The sequence below is a fragment of the Cebidichthys violaceus genome, unplaced genomic scaffold (genome assembly GCF_023349555.1).
Source record: "Cebidichthys violaceus isolate CVI_PGR_0920_01 unplaced genomic scaffold, fCebVio1.0.p SCAF_2, whole genome shotgun sequence".
Lineage (NCBI taxonomy): Eukaryota > Metazoa > Chordata > Actinopteri > Perciformes > Stichaeidae > Cebidichthys > Cebidichthys violaceus.
The window spans coordinates 9,683,868-9,698,229 of record NW_027176372.1 but is presented as its reverse complement, the minus strand read 5'-3'; the positions used below and the strand labels follow the sequence as shown (position 1 = coordinate 9,698,229).

The window sequence follows — 14,362 nt, the reverse complement described above, 5'->3', positions numbered from 1 at the left end:
GGGCTCTCTGGATCGGTATGCGTGCAACAGGCGGTGGTGTGCGGACGTGCTGTGTTCTGCAAAAAAAGGGGGTTCTATAGCTGTTAACCTTCATCCCGAAAAACACCTGAATTATTTCCCTTCCCCCGTCCTATCAGCTCAGTGTGTTTTTCCTCACGTCTTAAAAGTCAAGACACTTCCTTCCCTCCTCCGAGGCAGACTCGCTGACATTTGAGCTCCAGGGAACAGTAATTACCTCTTTGGATAACCGCTTATATTACAGATGTGTTTGCAGGGCGGTCACAATTCACATCACACTACTAATCTATAAATCCTGTGACAATGTGGATAAGGACCAGCTTGAGCACGGATTATTAATCAACTATCATAAAAGGAAGAGTGCTGATCATTTTTTTTAAATAGGTGCAGTCCATCCTCATCCTCATCTAAAGAACAGAAACCCTCAAACTTGGCAGAAGATTGATAACAAACAAACGCTGCCAACATCTGCTTCCAATTTCTAAAGCACCAAATCAAAGTTGGGTTACTTGGCTCCACGTTTGGATCGATACTGGAGCCAATCGATTCTGTAAGCTTGTTATTTAACAGTTAACTGGTGGTTTATATAATTCAACCTGCACTTTTAACAATATGCTTTACTGGCCAATAGATTTTCTTTCTTCTTTCTCTCTTTCGGGGCATGGTCGTTGAACGTTCAGCCGGCGGGATGGAGAGAGTGTGTGTATGGGTTGGCTCTCACTGAAGTCAGCAGTCGAGAGGACTGTGGTAACGGTGATGTCCTCCGAAACTCAACAGTGGAATTTAATTTGAGTAGAAAATCAATTTTTAACCTATAGAAGTGCACGCAATCTAAGGATGCAGTCACCACATATGCGCGCCGGCAAGTGCGTAAAAACACCCGCGGAGCCGCAACATGCACAAGCTTGAAGTTGATGACAGTTACCTGACACCGGGGTTTCGGGGACCCACTTGGAACCCGGATGCAGGGACTGGAACACCGTGCGCACCTCTTGGCAGGTCGGCACCTGTCCGCCGGGCAGGGGGAAGAGCTGGAGGAAGGCGCACAGGAAGAGCGCGCCGCGGACCGACGGACCGAGCATGGTACAGGATGAGCGGCGCTTCACGTGGAAACCGGGCGGAACGGAGCGACTAACGGTGTAGAGATTAAACTTCAACGCGCTCAAAAGTTACCGAAGCATCCCGCGTTGGCGCTGACGAGGTGAGGCTGCGGCTTCTGGCTCAGCATCCTCTCTCTCTCTCTCTCTCTCTCTCTCTCTCTCTCCACCGCCACCTCAACGGTCCGCGAGCTATACTCCGAAGCTGAGAACTTAAAGAGTCCCTCTTCACTCTCAGCTCTCTGCACAGATCGACGAGCCCCGGATACATGTGCGCGCTCCCACCCCCCACCCCCCATAAAGCGCGCGCCACAGCGTGAACCTGCGCGTATTGAGATCTCCCCTCTCGTGTAATAGTATAGTGATGCGAGCTGATACATTGGCTGCAGGAGTAGAGATAATAGGCGGGGGGGAGTAATGTGGTGCACGAGCTGTTAGATGAATGGCGGTGTGTGTGTGTGTGTGTGTGTGTGTGTGTGTGTGTGTGTGTGTGTGTGTGTGTGTGTGTGTGTGTGTGTGTTATAGGATGCATCCTGAGGCGCTTGAAGTGGAGAGGAGATTTTTTTCCAATAAATATGACACATAAGCGTCGGATATGATCTGAAAATTAGCTTTTATTGTTCAACCACATGGAGAAAAGGTGTACAGGAAGCACTCTGATATGTGTACAAACCGAGCAAAAGTGAACACCAACATCCTGCTCTTATCTTATATAATTACATAAATATCATTCAATCACATTACCTAATGGCATTCCATTTTACACCGCTTATTTCACCCTTCTCATCCTGAGTGGACATCTATACTTCCACTCAGCTCCTAAAAGAGCCAATACAGTTGAAATGGTGCCACCTAGTGTTCAGTCTGCACACGAGGCCAACATTTAGAGAGCTCATCCTCTCTGCGGATGGAACAGAGTTCACATTAAACCAGAGAAAAGCATATCCATCCTACACAACCTCCATGCTCCTTTACAGATTCTATCACATGTGTAGCTGTTCTCAACATCTGGCGGCTTGCAGATGGATACTGTGCAATTTCTTTTGATTTGGTCTAGTATTGAAATTGTGAAGTCATCCACCTGAAAACAACGAGACAAGCAGTAATGACAAAAAAAACAACAACCTTAATGTTAAGATGCCTGTAGAGTCGGACGTGACTGCAACAAGGAGGAGGAGGAGGAGGGGTAACAGCTGCTCTCTTGTGCCTGCAGTGAATACGATTTCTAGTCTTTCAAGTGGTCAAAGCTTGGAACAACAGAAAACAACAAGAACCTGCATCTCTTCCTTTTGGCTGTGGTTGTGAAAAACAGAGAGCTTTGCATGGATTTGCACAGCAGAGAGTGAAAGAAGCTGACAGCAAACCAGCAAAACTCGCCGTAAACCCACATGAGCTCCACCTGCAAGCGGGCTGATGTGTGCATGAGGGGAGGTGACCGGCAATACCTGAAGTGCACAAACTGCAGTAGATCCGTGTGCACTACCTGCACTGTGAGCACTTTGGGACTGCAAAGTCGTTCAGGGATCCTTCTACTGTGCTTTAAGCAGTGTATTAGAATGTAGTGTAAACACCTTATTTCTTATTCTTTGAGGTTTTTAAGATGAATCTGCTCCGTGCACCTTCCGTCTGTCCATGACCTGTGAAGGTTTATAGGATTAAAACTGCAAAAAAAACAAAAGAGGCTACCACATGTTGGCTCTAGTCCACCTCACAGAACTAAAACATATTAGACATAAAGCATTTCCACCCAGAGATACATTTGATTTCAGGGCAGTGGGGAATATCTGAGATCTTGAGAAAGAACGAACCCTCCAGCCAGAAGGAGCAACTAGGGCAGTAGATACTGAGCTACTTCACTAACTACACTAGATGCACCTTAGCTGGAGGACCATGAGCGTTAGAGGGGGGGTGGGGATTGATGTACTGGATTACTTCCAACTCCTCCAGGCAAGACGCTCCCAGTCTGGAGGCATCTGAAAACAGAACCAAAAATCAATTGATGGTGATGTAGACAAATATTGAACCCGATCCTACAGCTCAATGCAGCAGAATGAATACTTTGTTTGCAGCCATGTGATTACATTACAGTCATTTAGCTGTTATCCAAAGCGACTTACAATTCAGTATCTATCTACACACCGTAGGCACAGCTACGGGAGCAATTTTAGGGTTAAGTCTCAAGGACACATTGACATGAGACTAGGGGATCAAACCGCCGACCCTCTGATTGAAAGGCGGCCCTGCTCTCCACTTAGCCATGGTCACCCATGTGAGGCGGTTAGCTAAATTAAAACATGTACAAGCAGGGATGTTTTCTTCTACACACATCTTCAAGCATTACAAACCTTGAAAAGTCTTCAGTAAAATAATAAGATAAGAAATAATACATTGGTTTGCCCACAGACTGGATATGGGCACTTGATCCATCGCTACATCACTGAAAACTTCAGATATTAAAAATAAAAACGACAAATACCACCAAATATAAATAAGATTTAAAGGGGACACAAATTGGGAAGTCTAATTTAGATGTTGAATTATTTTAATGGTCTTAATCTGCAAAATAACCATTGACTTTAAATGTCAAATATATCTAGTGATGGAAATTTAGCATATTCCCTCTGAAATGTGGTAACTTTAAACTAAGCAGGCTATGTACAAGCACTTAAACCTTATACTTAAGTACTGGAGTAAATATATTTAGTTTACCTTCCACCATTAAAACAAATCTCACATCCCAGTTTAATAAGATCTTGAAACACTGTTGGAAATCACAGGCTGTTCAGACATAACGGTCAATGCAAAAGCACACACGTGGGGAGGGGGGGGGGGGGGGCATTTTAAAAAATAGGAGCAGAAAAAGTCACATTATAGCCCATAATGCAGCTTTTTCCCCCTAAGAGCTGCTATTGTCTTAAAGTGCAGACTGTGGGATGTAACCGAGCTACGGTGAGTTTTATACATGTGGTCCGAGCGCCTCTGTGTGCAGCTTTAACAAAGTGGCGCCAACAGCGCATTTGTGATGCGATGATGAAGCGCGTCAACTCAATTAAATAATGATCTCAAATCCGCATCCGCGTTTATTCAGTGACGTAACCGCTACACAAACAGCAGCTGGCGAGCGGCGGGTGGATGGATTTGTAACACTTTGCGGATTAATAAAACAGAGCCTTGATGAGCCCAACGTGCCAGAAGCGACGCCATAACAAAAGACTCGTGCGGAATCAACTTTTAGTCAACTAAAGTTATTGTGACTCCCAGAGAACACATTCAGTTTCAACATACGGGTTATTTAAAAGAAAAATGCATTATATACATTAAGAGTAGTGCACAACATTTTCTTTTCTTTAGCGAATCGGCAATCCGATATGGAGACATAGGCACAAAAAAAAAAATACTTTTCAGACTATTCAAACTTTTTTTAAACGAAAGCACCATAGAAGACCACGTGCGTTGATCTGTGTCGGAATAAAGAAACACAACTATTGACAGCCTACCTTTGCCTTGGAGGTTTATTCTATCGAGTGACTGCATTGCTGCCCATCCTGCAGGAAAACTCCCCCAATATTGCCACCACGTACCTTGCACCGCGCAGATGTTGTACCCTCCGCAGTCCTCTTTGCGCCAACAAAAAGTTCTGTCATGCATGAAATTGTGAGAGCATCTTTTCGTGTTGTTTTTCTCTTTGTGGGGGTGGAGAGAGGAACGCAGGAGACGCACTCGATGCGGATGTCGTCCTTATGAGAAAAAAAGAACCCCTCTCACAAACACGGTACCCTTCGGTTTTTTAGATATTTAAAAATGTAGACTTCATTTTTTTTTCTTCTGGCGCGCGGCGCCCCTCGGGAGAACTTTTCCCCCCCACACATGTTTGCAGACCGCACCGCGGAAAGTTTGTATTCACCCAGATCTAGCTCATCCATTCGGCGCTTTGCTGGTCAAAAGGAACCCGGGAGGCTTGTGACCCCGTAACCCCTGTAAAACCCTGCCCCCACGCAGTCTTCTGCTCCGTCTGCAGGAGCACGTCCCCTCCAACCATCCCGCCTCACGTGTACACAGATATCACTCAGTCATAATGTCTTTATTTGTGTGGTAGTTGCAACACAACAGTTTTAGATCGTTACGCTGAAAGATGCAGAGGCTTTCCAAAAAAAGAAGCATGGTGGCACTTCCTCCACTGTGGGAACATGGACGCAGCGTCGCCTCACTTGCCTTCTTCTCCGTTTGAACTTTAACCCACTTTCCCATACCGCGTGTTTCTCTGCGTCCATACGCTGTTATTGGCGCGGTTTAAAGGGGAAAGAAAAATAAACTGCAGCTGCCCATTTTTTGATCTTATTCTTTCCCCGAGTGTCTTCGATTCTCATGAAGAAGCGGTGATAGAAGAGGGGGGTTGATTACGGTCAGGACACTTTTGATCTGATTTGCAGGGAAATTCATTTTTAATTAATTTAAGGAAGATTTTTGCATTATGATTTTTAAATGTTACATTTAAAACAGAAACGTGTTCTGGTGGAGAAATAATGTTTTCTTTTGGTTTGAGTAAGGGATTATCATTGACCTCCACACAGACAATAGACTGGCTGCCCATTGAGCAGGCCTCATGTTGGAACCCTCCTGGTAGGGTGGAATGTGTCCCAGTGTTTTGAACTGGGCTTACAACTGGGAGGAGGGGTTATTTTTAGCAATATTCATTTGCATCACTGGATGAATACAAGATGTACGTGGTGACTGACTCAGTCCAGAGCGATATCCTGGAGATAAAAGCTACATTTCAATGGAAACAAACATCCCTCCGCTCATTGTTAATGTCATAGATCACAGAACATTTGAGTCTTGGTTTGAAACAAACTAAACCATATTGACGGACTTTGGAGATTCTTTTTAAGAATCGTCAACATCTTGCAGAGAAACTACAGGCCATAGTAGGTCCGCAGCTAACAATGATTTCCATCATCTGTTTATCTTTCGACTAGTGTTTGATTCATCATTTAAGTCTGTCTAAAATGCTGAAGAGAATTTCCAAGAGCTTGTTTGTTTTGTCCAACTAACTCAAAAGTGTTCATTAAGGGAACCTCTTATCTTAGACTGCTGTTACGTAGACTGTTTTTTTAAAAAAAGGTAAAGAATAACCTTCCACACTCAACAATATATAAAAACAGAAAACAGAAAAGCTGTATATATTGCTTTCAAAATGTTTTTGTTTTTTTTCTTTTGAAATCCTGTTGATCCACTAACCATTTCAGCACTACAGGCCATATATGTACCAAAGGAGTTTGAATAGCTTTCACAGTATCATTCCACTCAAAGCTGTGAGACGACATGCAGGAGACTCCAGTCAGTTTTACAGAGAGATTGCTTCCACTGTGTCTTGAGTGAAACTGCACAGAGATCAGCGACGGCATCTTCTACCTCGCTTCTCAAACATGAGGAATCTGCAGCAGGTACAGCAGGCCCGTCCCTGAAGAAATAAAATGGATTTCTCTGTAACTAACTTCTATTAAAATCTGGTTTTGTCAGCTCACTCCAAGCCGAATGGGTGATCTGGAAGATGAATAAAAACACAGCTTCTTCAATGTTAGAAATGTATACAGTTGTAAAAATGAACTGTAGAGTTGAATCCAATTAGAATGTGTCGCCCTAACAGAGGCAACACTGGGCACCATAATGAGAAGAGGCCTAATCAGGTACATTAAGTGAAAACACCTGTGTGGGTGGACCCAACCATGTTCAGGGTCTTCAAGCTGCCTGTGACCCCTAAACTGTTGACGCCACACACAAATAAATTTGCCATAAAGTTTTTATTTTTCATGAATGCTTTCACACTTTTATCCTTTATAAAGTTATGTACACATTATTCGCTCCCATGGTAAAATAAAGAGAATATCCAGAGTGTGGAAAGAGAAGGGTGGGGGAAAAGAAAGGAGAAAAAAAGAAGAAAAAAAGAAGGCAACAGAGTAAAAAAAGTAAAGCACAACAAATATTTAAACAGAGAACTCTAAATCATGAAAAATATATAGTACTGATCTTAAGGAATTTGTGTTGACGTCTACATAATATCGCCAGTGATTTATAAACTCATAATTAGAGGTAGGGTTATAGAAACATGAAATGCTCTGCTGGTACAACTAATACAACTGGGCCAATTGATGCCAACAGCGCCCCCTGATGGGACGACTGTGAACAGCACGGCATGACTGGGCTCAAGTTAAATCGTATGTGAAGGATATTAATATATAATTAATATATATATTAATTACTCTTGTGTAAATGGGGTGAGTCCGATGCATTGGTGTAGTTTTGAAAAAACTGGTTTTCACATTAAATAATTAAAGGAGTTGACTACAGACAGGATTTTTTTTTAAAGAAACTCAAACACACTTTCAGACAAACGTTCTCTCATAAACTGGTGACATGACGGTGCACTGTGTGCAGGACTTCAGTCTATTTGTGCATAATGTACCACATTCACAGCAGAGTCCCCAAATGTATGTATTGATCCGTAAAGGCCTGATGATAACCATGTGACTATCTGGTGCAGTGTACCAAATAGTGATAAAAAAAAAAGAAAGAAGCTAATAGCCACAACTGAGTGTACTCTACTATAACCTTAGAGCATAATGCGGTTGGTAACAGATGTGGATCTGAGAAATGAACTGGTGATGTGATGCGTGTGGGACTTGAAATGTACATCTTTACCCTTTTTCATATTGACTTTGGTTTTTTTTTTTTTAAAAAAAAAAAGAAAAAAAAGGTCCGGAATTTTCACATAATCATCATGATCCGTTAAATGTCTTTAAATAAGGCAACGTTCATTGCAAGGTAGCACACTGCAATTCATTATGAATTAACGTTTGTGTGGCACCACCCGATGAAATATTTCAGTTTAAAAATCTAGTTTTCCCATTGTGAAAACCAGTCCCCAGTCAGGTTTGAACATATACATATGTCAAGTTCCGGCATGCATTCAAACCACTGCTGTGTGTTTTAAACAGTCAAATAAAATAGATCTTGTCGAGGAAGGAAAGAGAAAGAGAACACAGCATTTGCAAACTCAAATTCCATGAGGTATATACTAGAAGACTGCGCGCGCGCACGCGCGCGCACGCGCGCGCACGCACGCGCACACACACACACACACACACACACACACACACACACACACACACACACACACACACACACACACACACACACACACACACACACACACACACACACACACACACACACACACACACACTATACCTTGAAATCCCTAATATGCCATTTCAGTGACAATGGCAGAAGTAAGGCAATTATTTATTTTTAAGAAATGTAGCTAATCAGCGATGCTTCAGTGCTTGTCAGCCAAAACAAACTGTTTTAAATAGGTGCGCGTGGATATTTAGACAACGCGTTGACATCTGATAGGATGTGCTTTCTGATGCATCAAAAGGAAATGTTAGTGTATTCTATTAAAATGCATTAGTATAATCAGACCAATATACTTTTTTTGTATTCTTTGGTGTTAAGAGTAAACAAATGCATGGATGAGAGTTATTGTTGACATGAGATCAAGGGGATCTTTAGTCAAATTAAATGTCCATTACCGACAGTCTGCCCAATTCAAATCCAGCGCAGCAGATGTTCAATACGAGTCCAATGAAAACCAAATGAGGGAACTTTATCAGGAAGAAGCACTTCCTGCTGACAGTTAGTATGGAGTCTCTTCGGCATGTCTGCTCCCTTTATATGACCCCTTGTGCTCTCATAATAGATTTACAGCGCAACATACTTTTTGATGCATCTTTGAAGGAAACACCTCCGCGTAAACTGCAATATCATTTCTAGCGTTATGCAGTGCTTATGCTGTTACGGAGAAATGCCTAATCTGGCATACGTTGAGTACTTTAAAACCCTGTTAATTCTTTGTTGGTTAAGTCATCGTTTCAAATGAATGCTTCCTATCTGTGCTCAGTGTGTGAGGATGCAATCAATTGGTATATCCTGGTTGTCCGTGTTAGCGGTGAGCGGATGGCTGGTACCCTGCAGCGTTATCTGATGCTTTGCTTCTATTTCAGTCACGTAAGCCTCGCTGAGCGTGGCCTAAAAAAAAAAAATAGAATCACAGCGCAACTAATTGATTCCTCTATGGTTTTGATTTCCCCTTCCTGTGCCAGCAAATGCATTGTCAAGTACAGCACTGCAGGATCATTTGTGACCTCTGTGACCTCACAACGCAACCAGAAGGCCGAACCGCCTATGCTTTAAATCACCAAAAATGACGATGTGCTGACCAGGCAAATATGATCCATGCGTCTCTCTGCCAAAGCTGTATTTCTGAAGATCATTTAAGTCCCTGTACAACACAACAGCTTTACAATAAGGCCATAAACCAAACCTATGCCATTAGTTAGACTAAACATTGTTCAGAGAGAAGAGTTACTGTTTTAAACTGTTTACCATGAAGATACATTAGAAAAATAATATATTCATATACTCCTCCTCAGCTTCTCTATCTCTAAAATATAGACACGTCTCTGAGAAAGACTTTCAAGAACACACGTTGGCTGTGAAGGTGGGGTGGGGGTGGGGGTGGGGGGGGTCATTTTAAGGGTCTCGGTCAGCAACAATGTATGTGGAAAGGTAACAGTTTAAGGTCCAACATTACAAGAACGGACTAAAATGCATTTCATCATCACCAAAGAAAAAGCACTATGGTTTAAATAACAGTTCTTGGCCCACTCAAGTTGCTGGATGGAAATCACCTCCACATCCAAACTAAAAAAAAACAAAAAAAAAACAGAAAGTGAAGGAAGTAATCTTTGCTTTTTTTCCTATATTTTGTAGTTAATATTAAATTTTAATGAAGCATGTCTTTTAGACTCTCTCTTAGCCCTCTGCAGCTCCGGCCACCACCTGCACGTCTACCACCTGATGGGAGCCGTCATCCCGGCCACCTTAAGCTTCCTCCGGTGCTGCGGGCCTCTTCAGGTCCCGGATCTGCTTTATCAGATAGTTCTTCTCATCGCAGAACTGCTCATCCTCCGATCTGTCGGTCTGAAAGTGGCCTAGGAACTCCACGAGCTTGGTCTGGTTCTTCAGCAGGATGTCCAGGACGGGCTGAGTCTTGTTGGGGTTTGCAACAAACACCTTTTTTTAATTTAAAAAAAAAAAAAAAAAGGGGGGGGGGGGGGGGGGGGGGAAGATGATTGGCAATTTGATAAATTTCATCCTGAAATGAGACCAAGACTCCTCTTAAATAAACACCGCTTTCAATATTTTACCAACTAATGTCGGCTGCATTTTTCAGGAGCATTTCACAGTACAACTGGACTGTTAAACAGGAAACAGTTACACTGATGATACGCGTTTTATGAGCAAACCTTGAACACATGGAACGCTTCAAACTGGATGTTTCGGCTGTTGTCTCTTAGCAAGTTCATCATCAGCTTCAGGTTCTCCGCCCGACTGATGTATTTTGTCATGACAGTGAAGTTGTGTCTGTCCAGCAGAAGTTCCCCGAGGAGCTGAAAAACAGTATGCAATTACAACAACGTCGCTTTTGTAAGACCTTGGGGTGAGCATGTCAGTAACACTTGAATCTGAAAGCTAAATTAAAAAAAGTGATTTGGATCGGCCAGAGCGGTGGAGCTTCTACCTTCAAAGACTGCCGCTTGGTGACGTAGTTCTCAGAATGCAGGAGCTTCTCGTATTCTGTAAACACCTGACGGACATTTTACAAGTGTATTAATAGGCACAGCAGAAGCATTCTTTTGATTAAAAGATCAAAACGACACAGGAGGCTCACCCTGTCATAATTGTTCTCCAGGAAGTCTGCACACATAATCTTGTGTCTTGTGAGGAGATCCTGAGAGGCAAAAGAAAAGACCGAAATATTAGAGACAAACTGTTGGTGTGAAGATGCTGGGAAAAGAAGAAGAAAACACGGCGCTGTACCTTGAACGAGGCGAACGCATCTGAGGCGATGTCAAAGGTCGACAGCTCCACGTAACCGAAGAAGCAGTAGAAGTCTTCAGAGAAGAGCACCGTTCGCGCCAAAGGCTCGTGACGCAGGCACTCTCTCAGCATCATTCCACAGTTCAGAGCCACTTCTGCACTCTCATATCTGCACAGGTTAACACATGGCATACCCAGGTCAAGCCATTAGCCTCATCAGAATTGAATATAGGCCACTTATAAAATAAATACTGTAGCTGTAACAAACAAAAACAGCAACAAAAAAAAATAAGTTTCTTTAAGGAAAATCCATGCTATTATGGCATTTAATTTGGATTTGTACTGATGAGCATTACACTTCCAGGTCTTATTTTCCATGGTGAGATAAGATAGCTGGCCAAATGGGGAAAATTAACCATGCAGCCAAAACGGGAACCTTTTAGCAGAAGAATCATCTTCAACATCAACGTTAAATGTCAGGTTTTGATGTCCATCTCCCACAATCAAAACTGGATGGTCTGCTTTAGAGACGTGACATTTTAGATCAAAGTTAAAAAAAAACAAGGCAAGTGGCAGAGATGGAATTTGATCCACCGACAGCGACTTCAACTGACCATAATGCAATGCAGCCGATAGACATGTTGCTCTTCGAGCAGGCAGGATGACTCGGTTTTTTTTCTTTCTTTTTTTTAGAGCTGTAAAACCAGCACTGCTATCACTCTCTTCATCAACATGCGCTACCCACAGGTGAATGCAACAAGTTCACGCTCGTTCCTCTGGGAGTTGTTGAAACACATAACGCGTAATGTGGAAACTCACGAGGCATGTTGAGGTAAAGGGATTTTTACCTACAAAGAAGAGGGTTTAAAAAGTGCCTTCAACTAAATTACAGTTTAAGAGTATCTACGGTTGGACTTGCCTTTAGTATATGTAATTGTACATATAAAGCACTCACATCAATCATGTGTCAAACACTGAGTTCCTGTAGCCTGAAAAGATGAACTTACCCTTTCAGCAGCATGAAGAGGATCCGTTGTTGTGTAGAGATGTATTCTACCGTGGGTGTGCGGCTGCCAATCTGACGTCTCACAATATTGCTGAACAAATGAACCACATCCTTCTTCCCCTGTAAAAGAAAAAAAGAAAAAAAAGGTGGTGAATGGCTGACTGGGTGCTGATGATGTGATGTTCGCTTTGGGCATCGATGTCCAAATCACGCATGTAGTGGGAGCGTCCCTGATCATTTGGTGTTGGCACAAAAAGGATCAATACTTTAAACACAAATTAAGTCATTGCAGAAATAAGTGCATGTTCCCCACCTCAAAATCAATCCTCTGCAGGTTCGCAATGAGAGCAACGAGGAGGTTGGTGTTGTACAGCTCTTGTGCAAGCTGGGCCACCGCTTCGGTTTGAGGCTCCTTGTCACCTGTTCCACTAAGCACCTCCTTCAGTGAGGCCAGGTTTTTGGACACCTCCTCTGCGACCTTTATTGTGGAAAAAGAGTTAATGACTGCGACTATCAGTTGGTGATGAGAATAAGAGGCACAAATTAAAGTATGAGACAGTCCAAAGCCGACCTTTTCACACTTTTTGCTGTCTGCAGCATCCATCTTTTCCATGTAGGCCACATTCTCCTTCAAACTCCTCACTATGTCACCTGGGCTCTTCTGAGACTTTCCAAAAGGAAAAGGCATGACTGGAGACTGGTAATCCGAGCCCAAATCTCTGGAGAAATAAAACACTGGTTTCAAATAACTATTATATGCAAGCAAGTCAACTTCCTGTACCTCTCTGCATCAGGAAATGGCTGAAAAAGCTCTCACCTGAAGGACGCAACGAAACAACTAACTTAATTTTACCGTCCGACTGAAAAAATCCACTCTCAACAGTGAAACTGTGGAGTTACAGTGTTAAAGACCATGACAGCACACGCAGCTAGCTAACCCTGCTAACCTTACATTAGTTTTCAAAGATAATGCGGGCAGAGTAGCGCTAAAGTAACTCTTTTACGATAGGTTTCCTCTTGGTTAGTAGTTTCTCAAAAGTTAGCATTAGCCTGCGCGAATAAAACGCGAACTTTCTAAACGAAACGAGGACATAACGGAGAACAAGACGGTAACAATGTCAACGTTACAGCAATGTTCAGCAGCGAAGTTGAGCTAGCTTGTGACCTAGTTAGCCGTAGCAAGAAACAAGAACAACTACCGTCCGTTGGTCAGTAGGCGGACAGTAACGTTACCGTGAAAAACATAACACACTGCTGAAACATTCAGTTAAAGCTGTCAAGACTCACCGAGTGAACTCTGGTTGTGAAGCTGAAGGAGGCTCGGTGGCTAAAGGTTAGCTATCGGGCTAGCAAGTTGTCCCCACTTTCTTTTCCACTGTAACGCTGTTACTTTGAATCGTCTGTAACGTTATCCGTGATCCGTGGCTGTAGCTGTCTAACGTATCCTAATTGTAGCTACAAGTTGCTCAAATGGACGACCTTCATAGCTGTGGTATTTCATATGAATCCCTCTACTCGTGACCGTCTGTCACCTCACTCGCTAGCTGCCTAGTAGTGAAGAGAGAGTTGCTGGGCTGGCCTGTCTGACAACTTCATTTCCCTGTTCTCTTCTGTTGAAACTCTCGTCCTCTCTTCATCCCGGGGACACTGGGCGGGTATGTTTTGCTTTACAAAATGACTGCCACTGCTGTTGTCCAATCACTTTAGCTGAGGCGAAGTCGTGGAAACTCCCTCTGCGTTGTAGGTACGTACGTTTCGGGGCTCACAAATGTCTCGTGGGATGGACAGATTAGAGAATACACCGGAAGCTCCTTCAGCCGGGCTGCCCTGTAACGATAAACAAGTGCACCTAAATTATCGTGAAAAGATAAGGTTTTCAGATTTTTTTTAAGTTTTGAGAGATACCATTTCATCTTATGTATGCATGGAATTTAACTTTTCTATTTTGTATTGTATCACCACTTTTAAAAGGCAAGACAATCTTTATACCTATTAGCATTAGGTTTATTAGTAGTCATTTTCTTATAAGGTCCTCAACATCATCCAGCATGTTTAGATCTTTTATACTCACAACTACGAGCATTTCTAGAAGGATAATGATGCTCTTCACTCAGAGCTGTCGATTTACACCTGGCCATATAGTGCAATGTCAAGTAAAATTGTGCTGCACTCTTTGTACAACTACCCGAGGCTTTTAAAACTGATCACAACCCTGTGAAATAAGCTGTTTTTAATGGTTCTTTTGATTGATCGTCTGGTTCAAATCATATCTCCATGGTAGAGTTAAAACTTTTGTTGC

The 14,362-nt window shown here is 42.8% G+C and overlaps 2 protein-coding genes across 2 annotated transcripts in view; both read right to left on the bottom strand.

Moving 5' to 3' along the window:
- gpc3 (glypican 3) overlaps positions 1 to 1,366 on the bottom strand; it is a 95,298-nt gene extending 93,932 nt beyond the window's left edge. The window contains exon 1 of the mRNA XM_068714298.1: positions 944 to 1,366. Coding sequence (XP_068570399.1) covers positions 944 to 1,100 — 157 coding nt within the window. The 5' untranslated portion in view covers positions 1,101 to 1,366. The remainder of the gene's footprint in view (positions 1 to 943) is intronic.
- A 5,531-nt stretch (positions 1,367 to 6,897) lies between these two features.
- cab39l1 (calcium binding protein 39, like 1) lies at positions 6,898 to 13,697 on the bottom strand. The gene is made up of 9 exons (XM_068714297.1): positions 13,351 to 13,697; positions 12,635 to 12,782; positions 12,377 to 12,541; positions 12,065 to 12,183; positions 11,058 to 11,226; positions 10,909 to 10,968; positions 10,759 to 10,824; positions 10,484 to 10,627; positions 6,898 to 10,250 (listed from the first exon to the last, which is right to left on the bottom strand). The coding sequence occupies exons 2-9, from the start codon at positions 12,749 to 12,751 to the stop codon at positions 10,059 to 10,061; spliced, it is 1,032 nt and encodes a 343-aa protein (XP_068570398.1). The 5' UTR covers positions 12,752 to 12,782; positions 13,351 to 13,697; the 3' UTR covers positions 6,898 to 10,058.
- Positions 13,698 to 14,362: the final 665 nt, after the last annotated feature.